At 37.9% G+C, this 19,625-nt stretch overlaps 1 protein-coding gene across 3 annotated transcripts in view; it reads left to right on the top strand.

Annotated features, from left to right (window-relative positions):
* LYRM4 (LYR motif containing 4) overlaps positions 1-19,625 on the top strand; it is a 208,880-nt gene that overhangs the window by 78,854 nt on the left and 110,401 nt on the right. Inside the window, exon 3 of one of the 3 annotated variants that reach the window (XM_074270922.1) lies at positions 19,285-19,383. The exons of the other annotated variants lie outside the window; for them this stretch is intronic. Within the exon in view, the coding sequence (XP_074127023.1) occupies positions 19,285-19,383 (99 nt within the window). The remainder of the gene's footprint in view (positions 1-19,284; positions 19,384-19,625) is intronic. 3 annotated transcript variants of the gene reach the window in all.

Genomic DNA, 19,625 nt, shown 5'->3' with positions numbered 1-19,625 from the left:
ATTGCTTCCCTCTGGAGGCTTATTGTACAGTCTTACACTGCCCCCACTCCTTCCCTTTGCAAGCGCTATCCCCCCTGGCTGGAATGCATCCTAACCCAGCGACCTTGAGTCTCATATTGAGTCTCGGGCTGCCTTTAAGGCTCAGTTCAGGGGCCATCTCCAATGGGAACTCTATGTTGAGCCCCTTAGTTCTTGGTGCTCTAGAACTACTCATTTTGTTGGGTACACTCTTGTCTATTATTTTTCCCTCACCCCCAACCTCTGCATGCATGCTTCTGGAGGCAGGAATCTTTTTCTCTTTTATCCCTCGTGTCTAACATGATACCTTGCATATAGAAGGTACTGAATAAATGTTAATGATGGTGATTTGGATCTTCTCAGCCAGGACTTTTTGTGAGAATCTGGTAAGAAGCACTTCAAAAATTGTGAAATATTAGACAGATATTAAGGTGGTGTGGTGGCCATTATGATAGGAGGAAAAGTGGTGATGGCATATAGAATATAGAGCACATGGAAGAAAACACTTTTAAAGATGAGGAAAGAGATTTTCTCCCATGGTACAGTAAATTGTAGAATTGTCCCTAGAGTACGAGGTCCTTGATTCAGATTCCAACTTTGTGACTTTGAGCAAGCACCTCTTTGGGACAGTTTTCTCATTGGTAAAATAGGAGAATTAGACTGGATAACTCTGAAGGTTCCATCTTTTCCTGAATCTATAATTTAACCATCCCATAATTAGCCCCCCTCCTAAAATTATAGCTCATCATCTCTTTGGTTTGATTTAGTTTGGAAGGGTTTGAAACCCTTTCCCTCCCAATTTTTTTCTATATTTATGTATTTGTCTTGTATCCTTGGGAACTATGATTAAGACAATGTAGAGAGCCAGGGAGAAGTATACTTGAAACAAGGTGCTAACTCAGTGGAATTGATGAGGTGGTGGTTCTCTTGTTCACATATATATATACTTAGTACTTAGCATGTTGATGTGGGTTCTCTAATTCACGCATAATCAGTATACTATAATGATGTAATTACAATAAGGTATATAAGGGAGGACTGGAAATGAGACCTTCCATCTTTGACCAGCCTCCTGGTTGCTGTCCTGCCTCCTTCACTCCTCCACTAAGACCAAGGACTCGGGCTGATCCCGAGGTCCTCCAGAGAGCTAGTCCGAACTTTACAGACAGTGCTATCATCAATTCTGGGAAGGACACGTTGGTTAGCTGCTCTATTTTCCTTTTTGCTGTTCCTGTGGACAACTCAGACTAAAACATCTGTCCATTTACTCTCTCATATGTATTGTTAACCCTTACTGGGGTTTAATCTCCTTGAGAGCAAGGAATGTCTTCTCATTTTTATCTTGTATCTCTATCCTCTAGCATAGTGCTTAATACATAGTAGGCATTTAATGAATATTTGATTGATTAATACAATATTGTCAGCCAAGAAGAAGCATCACTGCTAAATCAGAGTGGCTAGATAATTTTGTATAAGGAGGAATAGAAGCCTTCATACTTTCTATGGCTTCTCTTCCCCTCTAAGTTTTCCTTTTAGAGATGACTTATTACTTTTCAACTTGCCTATATTCTATACATGTTTTAGTTCCAGGAAAGTGAGTGAACAGTATGGTCCTTGACTTACTGTGATAAACTGTATTAATATATACTTCTTATGGGGAAGAAAGTTGAATCTGGGAATGGCAGGAGAGAGAATTTATGGCCCTAAAGGAACAAAAATAAAGTACAGATTCTCTCTTTTAATCTGGTTCACAAGGTGACAATTTATTTTCGTTTAAATACTTTTAACTAGTTCTAGAAAAAATTGTCCTTAACTGTAACTTTCCCTTAAGAAGAGCAGACTGAAGTTGGCTATCCCATTAGGACTTTGTTTCCTAACCTGCAAATTAAATGATTAGACCAGATGACCTCTGAAGTCCATGACAGCTTCAATATCCTTTGTTTTTTTGTTTCTACATTCCCATGTTCAGTCAAGACACTCAAAGCTAAGGCCTATCTGAAAGGTATAGTTAGCTTAGTAAAGAAATATTCTAAAATTTAGATCATGTGGTAAAATCATAACACTACATGTGGTTTCCAATCAGATCCTGGGGCCCATCTTCTTCCCTGCCTCAATCCATTGCTCACCACATAATTGGTTTAGAAAGTGCAGCACTCTGAGAAACCATAGTCAGAATCTATCACTGAAGTTCACTTTCAGACTTCTAAGAGTGTAAGAAGTTGAGCAAACACCACTTCCCCTTTTCTGCTCTCCTCACTGATCCTGTTCTAATCTCTGGGGCAGTGTTAATCTTGGGCTTTCAGGACCAATTACTTGTTGGGGAGTCAGCCTGGACTTTCATCTATGACTTCCAATTGTTTCAGCAGACCTTACTTGACTAAATTCCAGGTGACAGTTTCAATATGAAATATTTATCACTCCCTGATAAAAGTACCACCAACAAATGGAATTCAAAGTTGTCAGGTGAAACTCGGTCCACAGAAGACTCCCTTTAAAAGTGTTGCCATCCCATTGCAGACCGCCCACAGGACAAAGCAGAATGCTAGACAGTGCCACAGAGGGTGGACTGCCCAGAGACAACAGCAGCAGGCTGGCCACAGCAGGGGAGGGCCAGGTACTAGAACCATGGTGGCCTCCTTGATGCAGCAGGGTTTTTAGGCCAAAAGGTGTAGAGGGAGGATCATAAAGAGCTTTGATAGGCCTGTCAAATAGCTAGCTGTTAACCAAAGCAGAAAAAGGATATGGAATCTTTTCGAGAAAGTACCCGATTATCTTATGACCTTTTTCACCATGGTCAAGTACTTGCACCATTGCTTAACAATGTGCTTGCCACATGGTTGGCATTAAATAAATGTGTGTTGGTTGCCCTATCAGCAAGTCATTTCTGAGTATCGAAAATGAGGAAACCATATGAACCCTTCAAGACCTAGGTCAAATGTCACCTTGTTCCTGAAGCCTTCCTTGATTGTTCTCCCCACACACATCCCCACTCCCAAGCAAGAAATATTATCATTCATTTTGTGAACTTTCATTATTACATTTATATCTCTTTTGTGAATTCATCAAATTGATTTTTTTTGTAGCTTCTATTATACATGTCATCTTTCAAATTGGATTATATAGTTCTTAAGAGCAAGGCTATTGCCCCCAGTACTTTACCCAATGCTTTGCACATATCAATCAGTCCACAAATGCCTACAATGTGCCTGAATATGTGTTAGACAGATGGATAATAAATGTTGTTTGGTTGAATGATATATTGGTTTTACTTCTTCTGTCTCAAAATGTTTTGGATTCCCACTGTGCTTTATAAAAAGCACAGTTCTCTGCATCACTGATGAATTATAGGAAGAGGGGGAAAAAAAGGAAGGAAGGAAAGTTAGATGGTGGATAAGTGGATTTGCTAAACACCTACTATGTGCCAGGTGCTGTGCTAAGCACTTTACAGACGGATCCTCATTTGATCCTCACAATAACCCTGAGAAAGCAATGGATTCCTCAAAGAGAGCCCCATTTTATATTTGAGGAAAATAAGGCAGATAGGTTAATTGACTTCCAGTACTTCATCCACTGCATCACCTAGTTGCCTTTTTTATAAAACAAAGACAGTCCTCCTATGTTCAGAGGACTTAAATTCGGATAAAGGAGCAAGTACAACCAAGTATACATGGATACTCCTCTGTGACAAACAAAATCAGTCCCATTATTTTAGTCTAAATGTTCGGGGATAATGACTACAATGTAATGAATAACAAAATCAATTTATTCAAATTCTGTTTCTATGAACAACAACAATCATTGGCAATATGAAATAAGATTTCCTTGGGTTTATATTTATGATCAGTTTAATGTCAGAAAGAGATGAGAGCTTCTTACATCAGTCCATAGAATAGCATCTCCAGCTTTGCATCTCTCAGCTTGGCCCACTTGAATTGGAATTTTCTCAGAATGAGAACTTTCTAAAACAAAACACGTTTTAATTTTAATTTTTAGTTTTAATATTTTAAGATAGAACTTGTACAGAAAATTTTAGTTACCTTGCTAATCTTATCTTCCTATTTCTTATACTCTTTGATATTCTAGTGTATATACAAGCAAAAGCCTTGTATATACAAGGCATATATATATAAAGTATAGATAGTCACTATTTAAGGGGTAGGGGAGAGTGTGACTTTGTGTGTGTGTATGTGTGTGTGTTCATGCGCGCGTGCGCACACCCTGTTGGGTTAACTCAGAATCCAGATTGGCATGGGGAATGGGATTGAACTTTCCATAACTAAAATTCCTAACAACTCTAAATGTGTATGTGCATGTATATATATATATATATATATATATATATATATATATATATATATATATATATATATATATATATATATTTAGTAAGAAATATTAATTCATTTACATTCCTCAAAGAAAGAGCAAATAGTATTTTCATTTACAAAATCCTTAGAAACAAAACTTTATATTCATAAGATAGAAATATAGAACTACAAGGGGGCAGCTCTGTGGCACAGTGGATAGAGTAATGGGCCCAGAGTCATGAAGGCACATCTTCCTGAGCTCAAATCTTAATAGGTGTGGGACCCTGGGCAAGTCTCTTCATCCTGTTTGCCTCAGTTTTTCATCTGTAAAAGCTGGAGAAGAAATGGTAACCATGCCGGTATCTTTGCCAATAAAACCCCAGTGGGATTACCAAGAGTTAGAGATGACTGAAATGACTGAATAACCAAAATAGAACTACAAAGACAAATAGTATAAAAAGCATTAAGAGATATTAGATTTTTGTTGGCCCTGCCCCAAAGGTTCAGCCAGTGCTCGGAAATGATTCAGTGGGACCACTAGCATGTAGACATGTTTAACTGAACTGAAGAGTGGGGGCAAGAGTAAGAATTGGAGAATAGGATATAAGGCGTGAAAGGATAGGAATGAGCAAGGTTACAAAAATGCTTTGAAAAGCATTTAATTAGATGCAAATTTTGTCAAAGAAAGAGAAGCAGCAATGTATATCAGAGGCTACTGGATAAAGCACTGGACTTGGAGTCAAGAAGGCCTGAGTTCAGATATGACCTCAGATAGTTAATAGCTGTATGTGACCCTAGGCAAATCACTTAAGTGCTATTTGCTTTAGTTTCCTCATCTGTAAAATGATATCTGAGGCAGAATTTGAATTCACGTATTCCTGACTTCAAGTCCAGCATTCTATCCACTGTGCTTAATATATCGTACATTGGAATAAAGTTACCAGAATATTTTTAAAACAGATTTTCAGACCTCAAGTTAAAATTCCTACTCTCAGTGCACCAAGCAACACAAGAACTCTTGTTAAGTAGTACCTGTTATCACAGAAAGGTAATGAAGTAGGGATTAAGGGAGCAGGTTCTTTTTTTTTTTTTTCATTTTTCCAAATTATCCCCTCCCTCCCTCCACTCCCTCCCCCCCCCCCATGGCAGGTAATCCCATACATTTTACATGTGTTACAATATAACCTAGATACAATATATGTGTGTAAATACCATTTTCTTGTTGCACATTAATTATTAGCTTCCGAAGGTATAAGTAACCTGGGTAGATAGACAGTAGTGCTAACAATTTACATTCACTTCCCAGTGTTCCTTCTCTGGGTATAGTTATTTCTGTCCATCATTGATCAACTGGAAGTGAGTTGGATCTTCTTTATGTTGAAGATATCCACTTCCATCAGAATACATCCTCATACAGTGTTGTTGTTGAAGTGTACAGTGATCTTCTGGTTCTGCTCATTTCACTCAGCATCAGTTGATTTAAGTCTCTCCAGGCCTCTCTGTATTCCTCCCTGCTGGTCATTTCTTACAGAACAATAATATTCCATAACATTCATATACCATAATTTACCAACCATTCTCCAACTGATGGACATCCATTCAACTTAAGGGAGCAGGTTCTTGTGGAATATAAACCTAAACCAAAAAGCAAAGCTTAAGATGTGCATGCAGTTTTTGTATGTAAGCTATAAGATAGAGTCAGCTGATTCACAGATCATTCAGAATGATAAACCTGTTGCTACCTTCAATGCTCTTGGTCTTTCTTATGCCCAGAATTTCTCTTTCCCCCATATTTTTACAAGGAGCATCCTCCTCACTCTTCCAGGCTTACCAAATAATATTTACATGATGTTTCCAGCTTTAATGATCCTTCTCTCTGTTGAACTCATAGCACTTTTGTCTAAACTCTTCTATATACCTTTCATACTTTGTTATCTAATTTACTTGTGTATGTATCTTTTCCCTAAACTGTAAGTTCATAGGGGACAGAGTTTATGTATCAATGATACCCTGTTCATCCTATCCAGCATCTTCTGCCTAACATCCTCAGTAAATGCTGAGTTGCATTGTAGGCTCATCAAGCCCTTTGGAATCAGAAAGAAACTAAGCTCTTTAAAGACATTAATTTTGTGAGATAAATAGCTATTTTATTTAACTGAAGAGAAATTAAAATACAAGTTGGCTCTTCATGATTTTGCCAAGATCACCAAACAAGGCACTGGAGAAGCAATCAGAAGCCCTGTGACCTCTGACTTTCTTGGTCCCAATGCCCTGGAACCTTGGGTCTGGTATGGAGTGGATCCAGAGGCACCTTGCCAGCAAGATCTGAAAAACAGTTAGATTGTTCCCTTTGGAAAGAAAAAGAAGATTAGCTGAGGATATGAGCCAGGAGGTCAGCCCTAGAGCTCAGTAAAAAGCTGAAAAGAGTATTAAGTCTGACAATGTGGCGAATGCAATGGCTCATTCAATAAAGAGGAGTACAGTTTGTGATAGGAACAAATCAAAGTCTTTCTACCCATTTTCCTGTTGAACTGAGTTTGGATCTTAATTTGTTTAGAAGCCAATATTTGTTTTCTAAAAGTTTTTGTCCAGAAAGGGAGAAAAACATACTAAGTAAGGGATTGATTAAATTTTAGAGCTGAAAGAGATCTTAGAGGGAGGGCATTAAGTCAAAAGGATAGTCAGAACCATGCCTAAATCACAAATCTCTATCCAACCTTGACTTAAACACTTAGAACTCATTACCTACTAATGCAATCCATTGCATTTTTAAATAGCTTTATTTATTAAGAAATCATTTTTTGTGCTGAAACTAAATTTTCTTCCCTAGAACTTCTACCTCTAAAGTTACTAGTTTACCTCAAAGGTCCTATTCTTTAGGGCCAAAAAGAAGACAATTTCATTTCCATATGACAGCTCCTTAGCTGTTTGAGTACTGATGCAAACTAAAATCTATAATACTGTTATACTTTTCTTAGAATACAGGTAAAGATAGCTAGTGACCCTGCTCTCATAGGCCATCTGACCCCAATCCATCATTTTATAGGTGAAAAAACTAAGGTTTAGAAGAGATGCATCTTGCCCAGGGTTATGTAGCTAGTTTGTGGTGAATGCCAAGGATAGAACCTCAGGTCTTCTGTTACCCTTCCTGGTTTTTATACTACCACACACTGTTAAATATTCATTTTATATTCTAAAAATCATTGGCTTAAAAACTAATTTCCCATTTCCTTAGATTTTTATAATGTTGCTAGTCTTGTTGGTAAATATAACCTGTCTATTTATATGTGCGTGTGTGTATGTATTTATGATATGTATATACATATAAAACCAGTATATAATATGTACATTCCCTTCAGAAGTACATGGAGCCTGAAGAATAAGTTAACAAAAAACTTCCAAGATAAAAAGTTGTGATGATTCCTGAAATATCAGTAACACAAACCTTTAAAAAGCTAATTCTAAAACTACTCTGAGAAAAAGTCATAAAATCAATTAAAATTCCTAGAAGAAATCAAGCTGGAGTTTTTAAATGGCATGATAAATGAAATGAAAACATCAGAAGAAAAAACTAGAAAGGGCATAAGAACCTCAGGCTAAAGATTTACAAGGAACCTTATACTTACAAGGACCTTAGCATAAGATGTACAAAACTTTTCTCAAATAACAAAATCTTTGAAAGTAGGCCAGAAAGAAGATTATGACTTCATAAGAGAATAGAAAGTATTAAAAACAAAATAAAATACTGAATAAATAAAAGAAAATGTAAGCCATCTCTTTTCAGAAACTACTGACCTAAAAAACAGATCAAGAAGAGAGATATTTTAAGAATCATTAGAATGCCTGAAAGCCATGACCCAGAAAAGAGCCTGGTTATCATTAAATCATGAAAGAAAATTGCCCAGACCTAATAGAACAGTGGATCAAAGTGAGGGGAAAAGGGAGAGAAATATAGAATATAGAGAGAAATATAGAATCTACTGATTACCTCCTAAAAGAACCCTTGAAGCAATGCTGTGCTGTGCTTTCCAAAGGAAACCGTTTAGGTTAATTTAAACAGATTTGAAGCAGTTAGTCTCAAGGGCAATATCCCATCCACACACTTTGCACATTCTGCTTGTTGACTGTCTTTCAGTTGAATGTGGATGACTCAACACATCTATCATTTACTACAATAATAATAATAAAACAACCCAAAAATATTTCTTGCTGAAAATTTGCTTTACCATAAAATCTCAGGGGAAAAAAAAAAGCAACTTTGAAAGTCATGCAGTCTAATTTATGCTTGAAAAGGAATCCTCTCTGCAATATTCCTAGCAAGTGATCACTTGAAGACCTACAATGATGAGTTGCTAACTACCTCCTGAGGGGCAGCCTTTGGTACTCTGACAGCACTGACTAGAAGTTATTCCTTTGATTTTAACCTAAAACTACACATTCCCAAACTCCTGCTTCTTTCCTCTCTCGATCCAAGGAAAACAAATTTATTTCTTCTTTACTCCTTCAAATACTTGGTGACAGCTATCATGTTCCTTTCGAAGGCTCCTTCCATTCTCTACACCAGGAGCTTCTTAAACTTTTTCCTCACTTATAACCCTTTTTGTCTGAGAAATTTTTACATAACCCCTTCTTAAATCTAAGCCAAGGTGTTTCTGGCAATGTTCATGGATGGGCAGTGCAAAGTGCACATGTTGTGTGTTTGGAACCAAGGCTGCAGTGAAGTAGTGCAATTCAACAGGGACAAGCACTGCCAAAATTATACTTTGAATTTTGAATTTGGTGCTGCATTCAGAAACTTTTTTATGGTTGCCAAAATTTTCTCAATCCCACATTCAGTTACAGGACTCCATATAGGATCATGACCCACAGTTTAAGAAGCTTTGCTTTAGATTAAACAGTCCAGATTCTTTCAGTTGAATAAAGGAACGATTTTGAGTCTTCCTTTCATTTTGGATGCCCTATTCTGGATGTGTTCCAGCTTTTCTGTCTTTTCTGAGTGGCTTTACCAAACACAGTATTTCAGATGTGGTGCTCTTCTTTTGGACACTAGGCTTCTATTAATTCAACTGAAGATGCCACTGTAATATCTCATTTGTGACTCACATCTGCTTTTCAGTCCCCTAAAATCCCCCGGTCTTTTTCTTGTGATTTATTGCCTAACTTTGCCTTCTCCATTCTGGATTCATACAATGATTTTAAAAATCCAAATGTGAGTATTTAAATTTTTCTCAAATAAAATTTGTCTCAGAATTAACCTATTGTTCTAACCAATGGCAGCTAGGTGGTGCAACGTAAGAATTCATATCTGGGCTGGACACTTAATCCTGTTTAGTTCATTTTCTCATCTGGAAAATGACTGGAGAAGGAAATAGGCAAACATTACAGTATCTCTTCCAAGATCCCCCTCCCCCCAAATAGGGTCACAAAGAGGGTCATACAATTGAAACTATTTGTAAAGAAGAGCTAAATAAATAAATGTTCCTTCTGACCTGCCACTTGAGGACATAGCAAGAACTGAAGTCACAAGCCCAAAAGAACACACTCTCCACTCTACCATCTTAGTCCCTGGGAGAGAGAAGCTCAGACTTAAGTCGTTTGCCCCTAATACTTTTACATTTAACAGTGTGGCTAATGGATGGATGAGTCTGCAACTCTGCTCGTGCTGAACTGGGCCTGGCAGGTCGCTCAGGACTTCATTTCTCACCATCTGGCTTCCAGCAAGTTTCAGCATAGATTCCAGTTACCAGACTTCTGGCGGCTCACTCTTAAGGTCATAGTTATCTTCAAACTTCTTCACCTAAAAGTAGGAAAGAACACTAGGGACAGAAGCAACAGCAGGGCTTTATAACAAGTCCCTTTTAACTTCCACATTAAATAAGGCCACCATGAAGCCCCCCTGCTAGCCAGCCTAGAGAGCTTTGGAACCAAGAGCACCTTTTCTTCCTCCTCATATTTTGTGCACATCAGAATTTTATTCTTGAGAGCATCTCATTTCTTTTGGGCTGCCTTGCCATGTAGAAGTTTAGACCATATATGAGACACAATTTGTACATTTTTGATTACTCTCCCATATTACCCCTTTATATAATTTAAATGAATTAATAACAATACCTGATGTTTGTATTATACTAATAAGTTTTACAAAATGCTTGTCATGTATTATCCTGTTTGAGCTTCATAATAATCCAGAAGCTCAGCAAGCTGAAGTCACTCTAAAGTCACATAACTAATGAGAGGCAGAGTTGAAGACTTGAGCACTGTACTTCACTTGCCAGGTGGCGAGTCTCTTATACAGTACTGGACCTTAAACACCTACTGTCAGTATCACCCTCCCTGGATTTCCTCATCTGTAAAGTAAGAATGACAATAGCACAAAGTGGTTGTGAGAATCAAGTGAGATAATATAAGTAAAGCACTTTGTAAGGCTTAAATCTCTATATTTGTTAGCCATACTGATGAAGGCTATAGAAATCTGGTGTACTTTAAAGACTTGTCATAAATAAGAAAAGCCTTGTTTTCCTCTTGATGATAACTGGAAGTTTTTTAATCCATCAAATGCACAGGATTTCTTCACTACCACCATTGGTGGTATATTTGTAAGATGATATAGAGATGGCCAGAGATTGAGGAGCAGGAGCTCATCCAGAATAGTACAGTTTTAGTAGCTAAGACATAACAAAAGTATTTACTTAGGAAGGGGTTCACCAATGTTTTTAATTCTTTCCCAGCAGTTTTCTTCATGTTGCTAGGATGTTCCTCCTGCTACTGTTGCAATTCAGAACTCTTCTAGCTCTTACATCTTAGGACAGGACAAGACTATCACCTCTTTTTTGGTCATTAAAACATCTGCAATGTCCTTTATCTTTGTGGCAGGTTAGCTGCCAACTCATGACCTCCAAATGCAGGTAGAGTTATTAAGCCTATGGGAATTCAAACACCTCCTCCACTTTTCCAGCTAATCGGAAATGTTATGGAGAAAGGAGAAGAGAATGTACTTGTGTATAGACAAAAAGTCAGAGACAGAGGGAGAGAGAGAATTTGTTCAGCCCTTAGGGACTGATGGATGTTGAGTATATTTTAGTCTTATCATATTCTGTTTTGACATCATCTGCAGACCTCAGCTGCCAAAACAATTGCTCCTCCACATCTCCTCTCGGTTTGCCATTTCACAGGTCACCTCGGTATTCAAGCGAGGGGATGGAAGGACAAAATAGACACATCAGGGTGAGGGCTGCTGGCAATCCTGCTTATGTCCTGGTCAGGTCCTTTCACGTGCCCAGAACCTGTATCAGAACTTAAATCATTGAGTTGGCTTAACTAGCATGTGGCACCCAACACTCGCTATTTCTCAGCCTGGCTTCCCTGAGTCCTACCTTAGAGTTCCTACCCTTATTTATCAATTCTGTCCAGCCTCTCCAGACAGCAAAGCTTGACACTGACCAGCATGAAGGATGGATCCTAACCTGCAGGACTCTTAGATTGACCCACAGGTTTTCTCAGTGTGAAACCATATCCTTTTGTCTTACTTTAAACAGTGCTCCTTGTGGATATGAATAGTTGTGTTCAGTTTGGAAGGAGTCAGTTTAACTGCTGTCACTGATAACAGGTCTCTTTGCCTCTGTGAATCTGCTTCCATATCTCTATCATAGGAATAGTAATAATTGCCCTGTCTATGTCCCAAGGTTGGCAGGAGAAATGCAGATGGGTGCCTTAGAGCTGCTTAGAGCAGAAATGACATTCAAAAGCCTCATATAGCCCCATGCACTCTACTTCAAGTGCTGAAGGAACCAAATTAAAGCAAAAGTGAGAAAGAGTTAACAAAATAACAGTAAAATGTCAACAATAACAATATGTGGTTTTCTCAGTCACTTTGTGGGGAAGAGATTCTTATGGGTGATTTAGTGGCTTCCCCTTTTATTTGAGAATTTACAACATAGTGTTGGAGGTAGGACTTGAATCCTGCTCCTCCTAACTTCCAGACTGGCGCTCTGTCTTCTCAACTATTTTAAAAATCATTTATAATATTTTAATAATATATATTACATCAAGAGATCATTTGAGAGACGTGAGTGATCATTTAAGCACACCAAGACATCTTGTGATGTTTAGGCTGATTTACTCATAGTGATACTAGATCCATTTCATTCATTGATTCATTTGATAGAGTCAAACTTGTACCAAACTAGCTTCCAGGTTTGGGGGTTAACTCTCTGCACTTACTAATGGCTAACAGTTGTGTAACATTTTTAGGTTTGCTCAGCACTTCACACAGATTGCCTAATACACTCCTCATAATAACCCTGGGAGGTAGGCACTTATTTTCTTCTGATGAGGCAACCAAGACTGGAAGAGATTTGCCTAAGATCACACAACTCATCAGTATCTGAAGCACAATTAAATGTAGGGCTCATGGATTCTAAGTCTGGCTTCCGTCCACTATCACACCTCAATGTCTTCATAGCCATTCTACTATCTACCATAGTTGGTAGGCAATAAGTACTGGTAGATTTAAATTATTTTTCATATACTTTTCATCCTCATTCTATATAACCTGTTCTGTCAAAGCTAGCATTGGTCTCTTTGTTGCCAAAGCCAAAAGGCCTTTCTTTACCCTCATTTTTTGAAAATTCTTTATTGCTTTTTGTTTGCCTGCATTTTGGATTTCCTTCACAGGATAATTGTACACTATTTCCAAGTCCAATTCTTTTTGTACAGCAAAATAACTGTTTGGACATGTATACATATATTGTATTTAATTTATACTCTAACATATTTGACAACCTGCCATTTGGGGGGGAAGGGAAGGGAAAAAATTGGAACAAGGGGTTTGGCAATTGTCAATACTGTAAAATTACCCATGCATATATCTGGTAAATAAAAATTATTAATTAAAAAAAATAAAATTCTTTATTGCTTTTGATAAAATAATCACTTCAGTTCAATTCAGTAAGCATTCCTTAAGCATTTGCTATATGCCTAGCTCTGTGCTAGACAGAAGAGATAACTAATACAATTTTTGCCCTCAAGGGGTTTATGTTCCTGAGAGATGAGGAAAGAGGAGAAAAAAATATATATAATAAGTAAAAATGAATTTGTGTATATAGTGATTTTAGGAGATGGAGAATGTTAACTAAAAATCAGGAAAGCCTGAAATGCAATATCAAAGACCTTATAAAGGTCCTTAAGTGTCAGAGGAGTTTATATTTTGTCCTAAAAGAAAGAGGGAGCCATCAAAGTGCTTTGAGCTAGTGAGTAGTGATGTCAGTTCTGTAATTAAGCTTTAGCCTTCTTGAAATTCTTGCCCTTTTTTTAGCTTCTGCTCATCCATTCATCTGGATCATCAAACTATCATTTCTGCTCCTGATGCCTAAATATGTATTTCTACTCTTATCTTTTTATATCTGTCAGTCCCATGCCTCTAGCTATTTACAGTATATTTACACATGTATGACTGTCACCTTACTTTTAAGTATTGCCTAAATATAAACCTCTAAACATTTCTTGACTCAATTCTTTTGCAAATGGCATTGCCATTTTCTTTGTTATCCAGGATGAAATACTTGAAAATTTTTTAGACTCATTCTTCTTCTTAATCTATATATCTATTTGGTCATCAAGCCCCCTTAAAATTTCTTTTGAAATGGACCTTTTGGCAATTCTTATTGCTTTTATCACCTCAAACCTAGGTTTTTCCTCCATTCTTTTTCTTGACCTAATTTGTCTTTCATATTATTGCATTCCCATATCACTGCCTTATCTCATGATGTTACTTCATACCGTTTATTTCATGCCTAACCTCCCCAAGTACATCATGTTTCAAGGCCCATTTCAAGACTTAGCTCCTCCCTAAAGCTTTCCCTTATTTTTTGAGTCCTCTTGAATAGCTCTCCTTTGTGGATACATGTTACCTGCACAGTGCCTGGTATATATTAGATGTCTAATAAATGTTTGTTGATTGATTTATCATTTGATTGGGTCCAGAAGTGTCAAACAGCTTATAAAACTGAACTAGATTGAGACACCATTGGAAAATGTTTAAAATAAATAAATAAAAATACAACAAACATAGAAAATATTAATTTGTAGTTTTCTAAGTTATTATGTACATCTGGGGAGTAGTTTCAACTGGCGTTTGCCCAAAGCCTGAAGATCATTCAGATTCCTTGCTTCTTCTTCCCTGTACCACTACTTCCCAGCTGATTCAGAAGGAACGAGTCTCCTTGAGCTTCTGTCTGAACCCCCCTCACCTAATATGTTCTTTTCTTCTATGACTAGCTGGTTTTTAGGATTGGTTTAGGATAGGTTTTTAGCTTTCCAAGTTACCTGGATGCTTAACTCCCTTTAAATCATTTTAATTTTAATTGAAGGAAGCCTTTATCTTCTGGCAGCCTGATTTCCTTCTACCTTTGTCCTGGTTGAATATGTATTGAAGATCATTACTCTTTAACTGTTTGTGCCAAAGCCCTCATGGAAGACTAATCAATCTTGTGCTTTTTCTAATTGACATCAATAATGTGTTTGCATTTATCAATATTTCTTAATTGCCAATTTATAACAGTGGAGCTTGTATAATAAATCATGACTTCAGATAATGTTAGACAGACAGTAGGATCCAAAACTCTCTTCCATAGTCAGATGTGTTATAGATTGACTTTCTGAGAATATTTTGAGCCCAAAATGGAAAGAGGCAGAAAACTGAGTTATTAGGTCAAAGAAGCAGACCCCTGCAGTGAAACCAAAGTGAGGAAATAAAGGAGCAGCTGATGATAACCGTATCTAGGTCCAGTGCTAGCTTGGCTCTAGGATTCTTGTGTCCAGACAGGTAAGCATGCTCACTGTTGTTTTACTGGCCTACCCATCTTTGGAGGATAAATGGAGAAAGAAGTTAACAAGTTGTAGGTATCCCTAAAAGTGATATAAATATGGCAGCATGATGAATGTATCACCTAGCCTAGAGTCGAGAACACCAAAATCCAAATCTACCCCTAGTGGCGCAACCTTAGGCAAGTCACCTGATCTTTGTTTGCCTCAGTTTTCCTATCTGTTAAATGGGGGTGATAATAATAGCATTTTCCCTCCAAGGTTGTTGTAAGGATCAAATGAGATAATTATAAAATGCTTAGCACAGTCCCTGCCACATGATAAATGGCATAAATGTCATAGATAAATGGCAGCTTTTATCAGATAAATTTATCACCAAGCACTTATTAGGCACCTAGTGTGAGAGGCACCATGGCCTAGTGGATCAAGAGGCAGGTTCAGAGTCAGGAAGGCCCAGTTACAAGAGCCACAGCTGGCAAACACTGAGCAAATCCTTTGATCTTTCAAGTTCCCGGACAACTCTCTAAGATTCTAAGTCACAAAGGAAGTGCCAGTCTGCATTAGGAAGGGAGGGAGTTCCCTCACTGAATCACAAGCCCAGCCAAAAAGAGATACTGTGTTAGGCACTGATGGTAGTTCCTAAACACTGAGGATCTGGCCCCTGCTCTTAAGGAGCACCACTCTTCGCTCTTTCTAGTGACAGAAGTCTAGAGTGGATGGGACCTGCTCCCTCGGGAAGGAGAGAGCTGTGCTTCAGATTGGCCCCTAGGCAAAGGATCATGTGGGAAGAGAACCTTGGCTCCAGTTCCCCTTGGCTCAGGTAGCAGTTATTCCTGGAGTGTTTTCCTCATCCTCAGGTAAGTACCAGGCACATTCTCTGAACAGGATAGAAGTCTAGAGAAGGTATAGAGGCCCCTAGCATATGCCTAGTGCCACAAATGCCTGAGTACCTACGGTACTCAGTAAATGATTATTGAATAAATGAAAAAATATAGAGATGCACAAGCTACTGATACTTATCCTCATATGAACAATACTATCAACTCGTATTGTTCATTGGCTGTTCTCTGGATGCATGGCACTAAGGAGTCCCAGAAGCCAAAAGAAAATGTGGGCTAAGCATGGCCTTTGCTATGGCCATTGCATCCTAAAGTACTCAAGGCTTTACAGTTTGTCCTCCAGAACCCTACCCGGGCCCTTTATCTGCTATCTAATGGACCTCAAGGACTCCATCCACTATGCCAGTGAACACATCTCTGTTACATGTTGTCACTAGTAAGTCCAGAAGCTCCTCAAGGACAAAGATCGCCTTATTCTTTGTTCCCTATTGCTTAGCACAATACCTGGTACTTAATAAGTACCTTATAAATTCTGTTTCATTCCTTTATTTCATTTATTCACCTGTCTTGGGGAGAAAATGCCAAAAATATAGTACTTAAAAGATGGAATTTGGAAGAATCAAATCAAATCATTCACCTGAGGTGGAGTGTACTATGAACTAAGGTTTTTAATAACATTATAATCCTTTCCTTTCTCTTTTAGGTACTTTCCCTAAGAACAACTATTCATTAATCCATTCATGCAACACATACTTATTAAGAAGTTTAATCACACAGGCACTGAGTGTGCACAAGTGTGCACTGAGACATTGAAAATACCTCACATAGCTGACCATCAACTGTAGTAATTACTTCTTAGTCAGAGTTAGAGTATTAGACCAGCTACCATTAGCTAGCACTATTAGAGAGTATATTATTGTACTTTAGAAGATATGATCCATTATTGTTTCTACCATCAAGCTTCTGTCTGTTCAGTCCCTTTTCTAAACAAATGGCCTTGGTTAAATTTTTCATGCAAACTTGAGGTGGGATGGCTCTGGAGGAATGGTAATCTTCCATGTCTCAATAGTCAATCAGAATTTATAGTCCATGGGAACTGAAAACTTCCACAACTTACCAGGATTTTGGACTTAATTCAGTCCTCCAGTGGTTAAGGAAGACATTGTTACAACAGTCATCACCCTTCAACAGGTGCTTAAATTTCTGGCAAGTTTGGTGGGTCAAGTACAAAATGGTTTGCAAAGAACAAATTGTCTCTCATCCTTATTTTCTTATTTTTTAAATATTGCCAAGGATGAGGTCCTGAAAAGCAATGAAGATAATATAGTTAAATGACAACAATTCACATTTTAGTAGCACTTCAAGGCTTACAAAGTAGCATTCCTCCTACCAGCCTGTGAGAGACTGTGGTTTAAGAAACCTTATACAAGAAAACCAGGGTATACAATGCATATTTAAGCTGCTCCATGATCTTGTTAGTATTTGATTTTTTTTTCTTCTTGGTTTTTTCCCTTCCACTGTTTTAAATATTTAATGTCTGTCTTTTAAACTTATTTAAGTTTGGTAACCTATATATAGTCTGAATAATAGATTTAGTCATGGATAGAGAATATAGAGCTACCTCTATTGGGATGACTTTTGATGTGGATGATGAAGTACTAATCATCAGAAACTCTGATCTACTCTTTTAAAAGTGAAACTGAAGCCAAGAGGGATGGAAGCATAGACCTGTGGTTTCCCACAGTATTATAATGGATCTGACCTTTAATATTAGGACCTTTGTATGAAGTTAAAGCTTCTATTAAATTTTTCTAATAAATTCCCTGCTGTACCTTGAGTTTGGGGAACTGTGAGTTTGTTGCTGTTGTTTTTTCAGTACATTCAGAAAAGTCAGAATAAAGCAAGTATGGTCTATGTTGTTATGATTGTGTTCAGCAGGACTATAACATGACTGTTGGACTTTTTCCTCCAGTTTCTCTACCTTCCTGCCTCCTCCTTTATCTCTCTTCTCTTATCTCTCCAGCCATCCTAACTCCCAAACTTATTCCTGCCCCTTGCCTCTGTTTCACCCTCAGTCTGAAAGGAAATGATCATCTTTGCCTTTCACTTTGTCTTTGGCCATGTCATTGCATTAATATTATCCCAAAGCATCACTTGATGTCTTGGATTATTCTATAATATGTCATTTGCTGTTCCTTAGTCTGGCATTAATCTAGCCTGTATTATTATTTTAAGAGCAAATGATATTTCCAAATTTAAGTTGTTTGCATTGGCCGACTCTGACTTGGCATCTTAAAGAAAAATAAATTCTTGTTTTGTTTTGATTTTTCCACATCTACATTATCCTCCAACTGCTTATATTAAGTATTTATATTTTGGTCATCCCAGTTCTCAAAATGCTGCTCTAGTTCTTTGGGAAGGAGCACCGAATCACAAGTCCACAATTCTTTAAGTCAGAATGTAATGTTCTGGTTGGTTTTCTGGAGGTCTCTGGACCCAGCCTTCATTTCTTTATTATCTCCTTCACAGTCTAGTTTCCTTGCCTGGGGCCCGGGCTAGCTTTCTTGAGGTCCTTCTGAATATGTCTTGGTTTCTGTGGGGGAGGCAGGAGGACCACCACCATGGTCTCTGTCTTGAAGTCTCTCAGTCCAAGAGCTTGTGCTCCAATCTCCAGTCCTCTGTCTTCTCTAGGTCTGTCTCTGTTTGAGTTTGTCCCAGTTTATATGCAGTATACTGAGTATAAGCCAATGATTATATCACTAGGGAACCATTATTTGTTGTAAGATTAAATCAATCATACTGAATAGAGAACTATTAATCACCAGGTAAACTAGATAACCATTATCTTATCAGTTCCACTGAGTTAACACCTTGTAAGTATAAGAATACTTGTTTCAAATAATGAGTTCTGGCCCATAACACCAGAACACAAGCAAGAACCCCTGACTCTACTTAGCCTTAGGACCTATTCCCCACATGCCTAACATAAAACTGCATCCCAGCATCTCCATTAAAATGTCCACCTTTCCTCACCCAGCCTGGACTTGGCAACAGTTTTGAAGATCTATAGTACATTCAGACTCCCTTATTGCCTCCCAGCTATTCCTGTTTTCTTCTCCTACTTCCATGTACTCAATGAAGCCAAGCTTTTCCCTTTCTCTTCCTTAAAGCCCCTTTCACTCTCCCCCCCCATTCTACTTCCCTTACCACCATACTTCTTCACAAAGAGACCTGAGGCTGGATCTCATTGCCATGCCAAACTCTGCATGTTTATTGATGTTCTTTTACTGGCTTGACAGATAATGAATGAAAATGGAGACTGGTACCTTCCTGAAAAAGTGTTCTGCATTCCCCTGGGATTCTCAAAGTTTTTGGTTTGCAGATGCATTTTTGAAGAGGTAAAATAAACTTTTAAAAACTTACTACATTTAGGTCCACTGACACAAGGTGACAGTAGGGCCTCAGTTACATGACTATTTGCACCCTGAACAAAAAACTCTTGCTATAGATGAGGTTTCCCTGGGATGGAGATAAAACAATTTCTCTGCTCCCCAACCCCTAAATTTTAACTGTCAGTATAAATACTCCACTTAAACAATATTAACAGATATTCATTTTAGTTGGTGTAGTAGAGCACCAG

Source organism: Sminthopsis crassicaudata, chromosome 1 (genome assembly GCF_048593235.1).
Source record: "Sminthopsis crassicaudata isolate SCR6 chromosome 1, ASM4859323v1, whole genome shotgun sequence".
NCBI lineage: Eukaryota > Metazoa > Chordata > Mammalia > Dasyuromorphia > Dasyuridae > Sminthopsis > Sminthopsis crassicaudata.
Note: the sequence above shows the minus strand (reverse complement) of the source record. Positions and strands in the feature narration are given on the sequence as shown.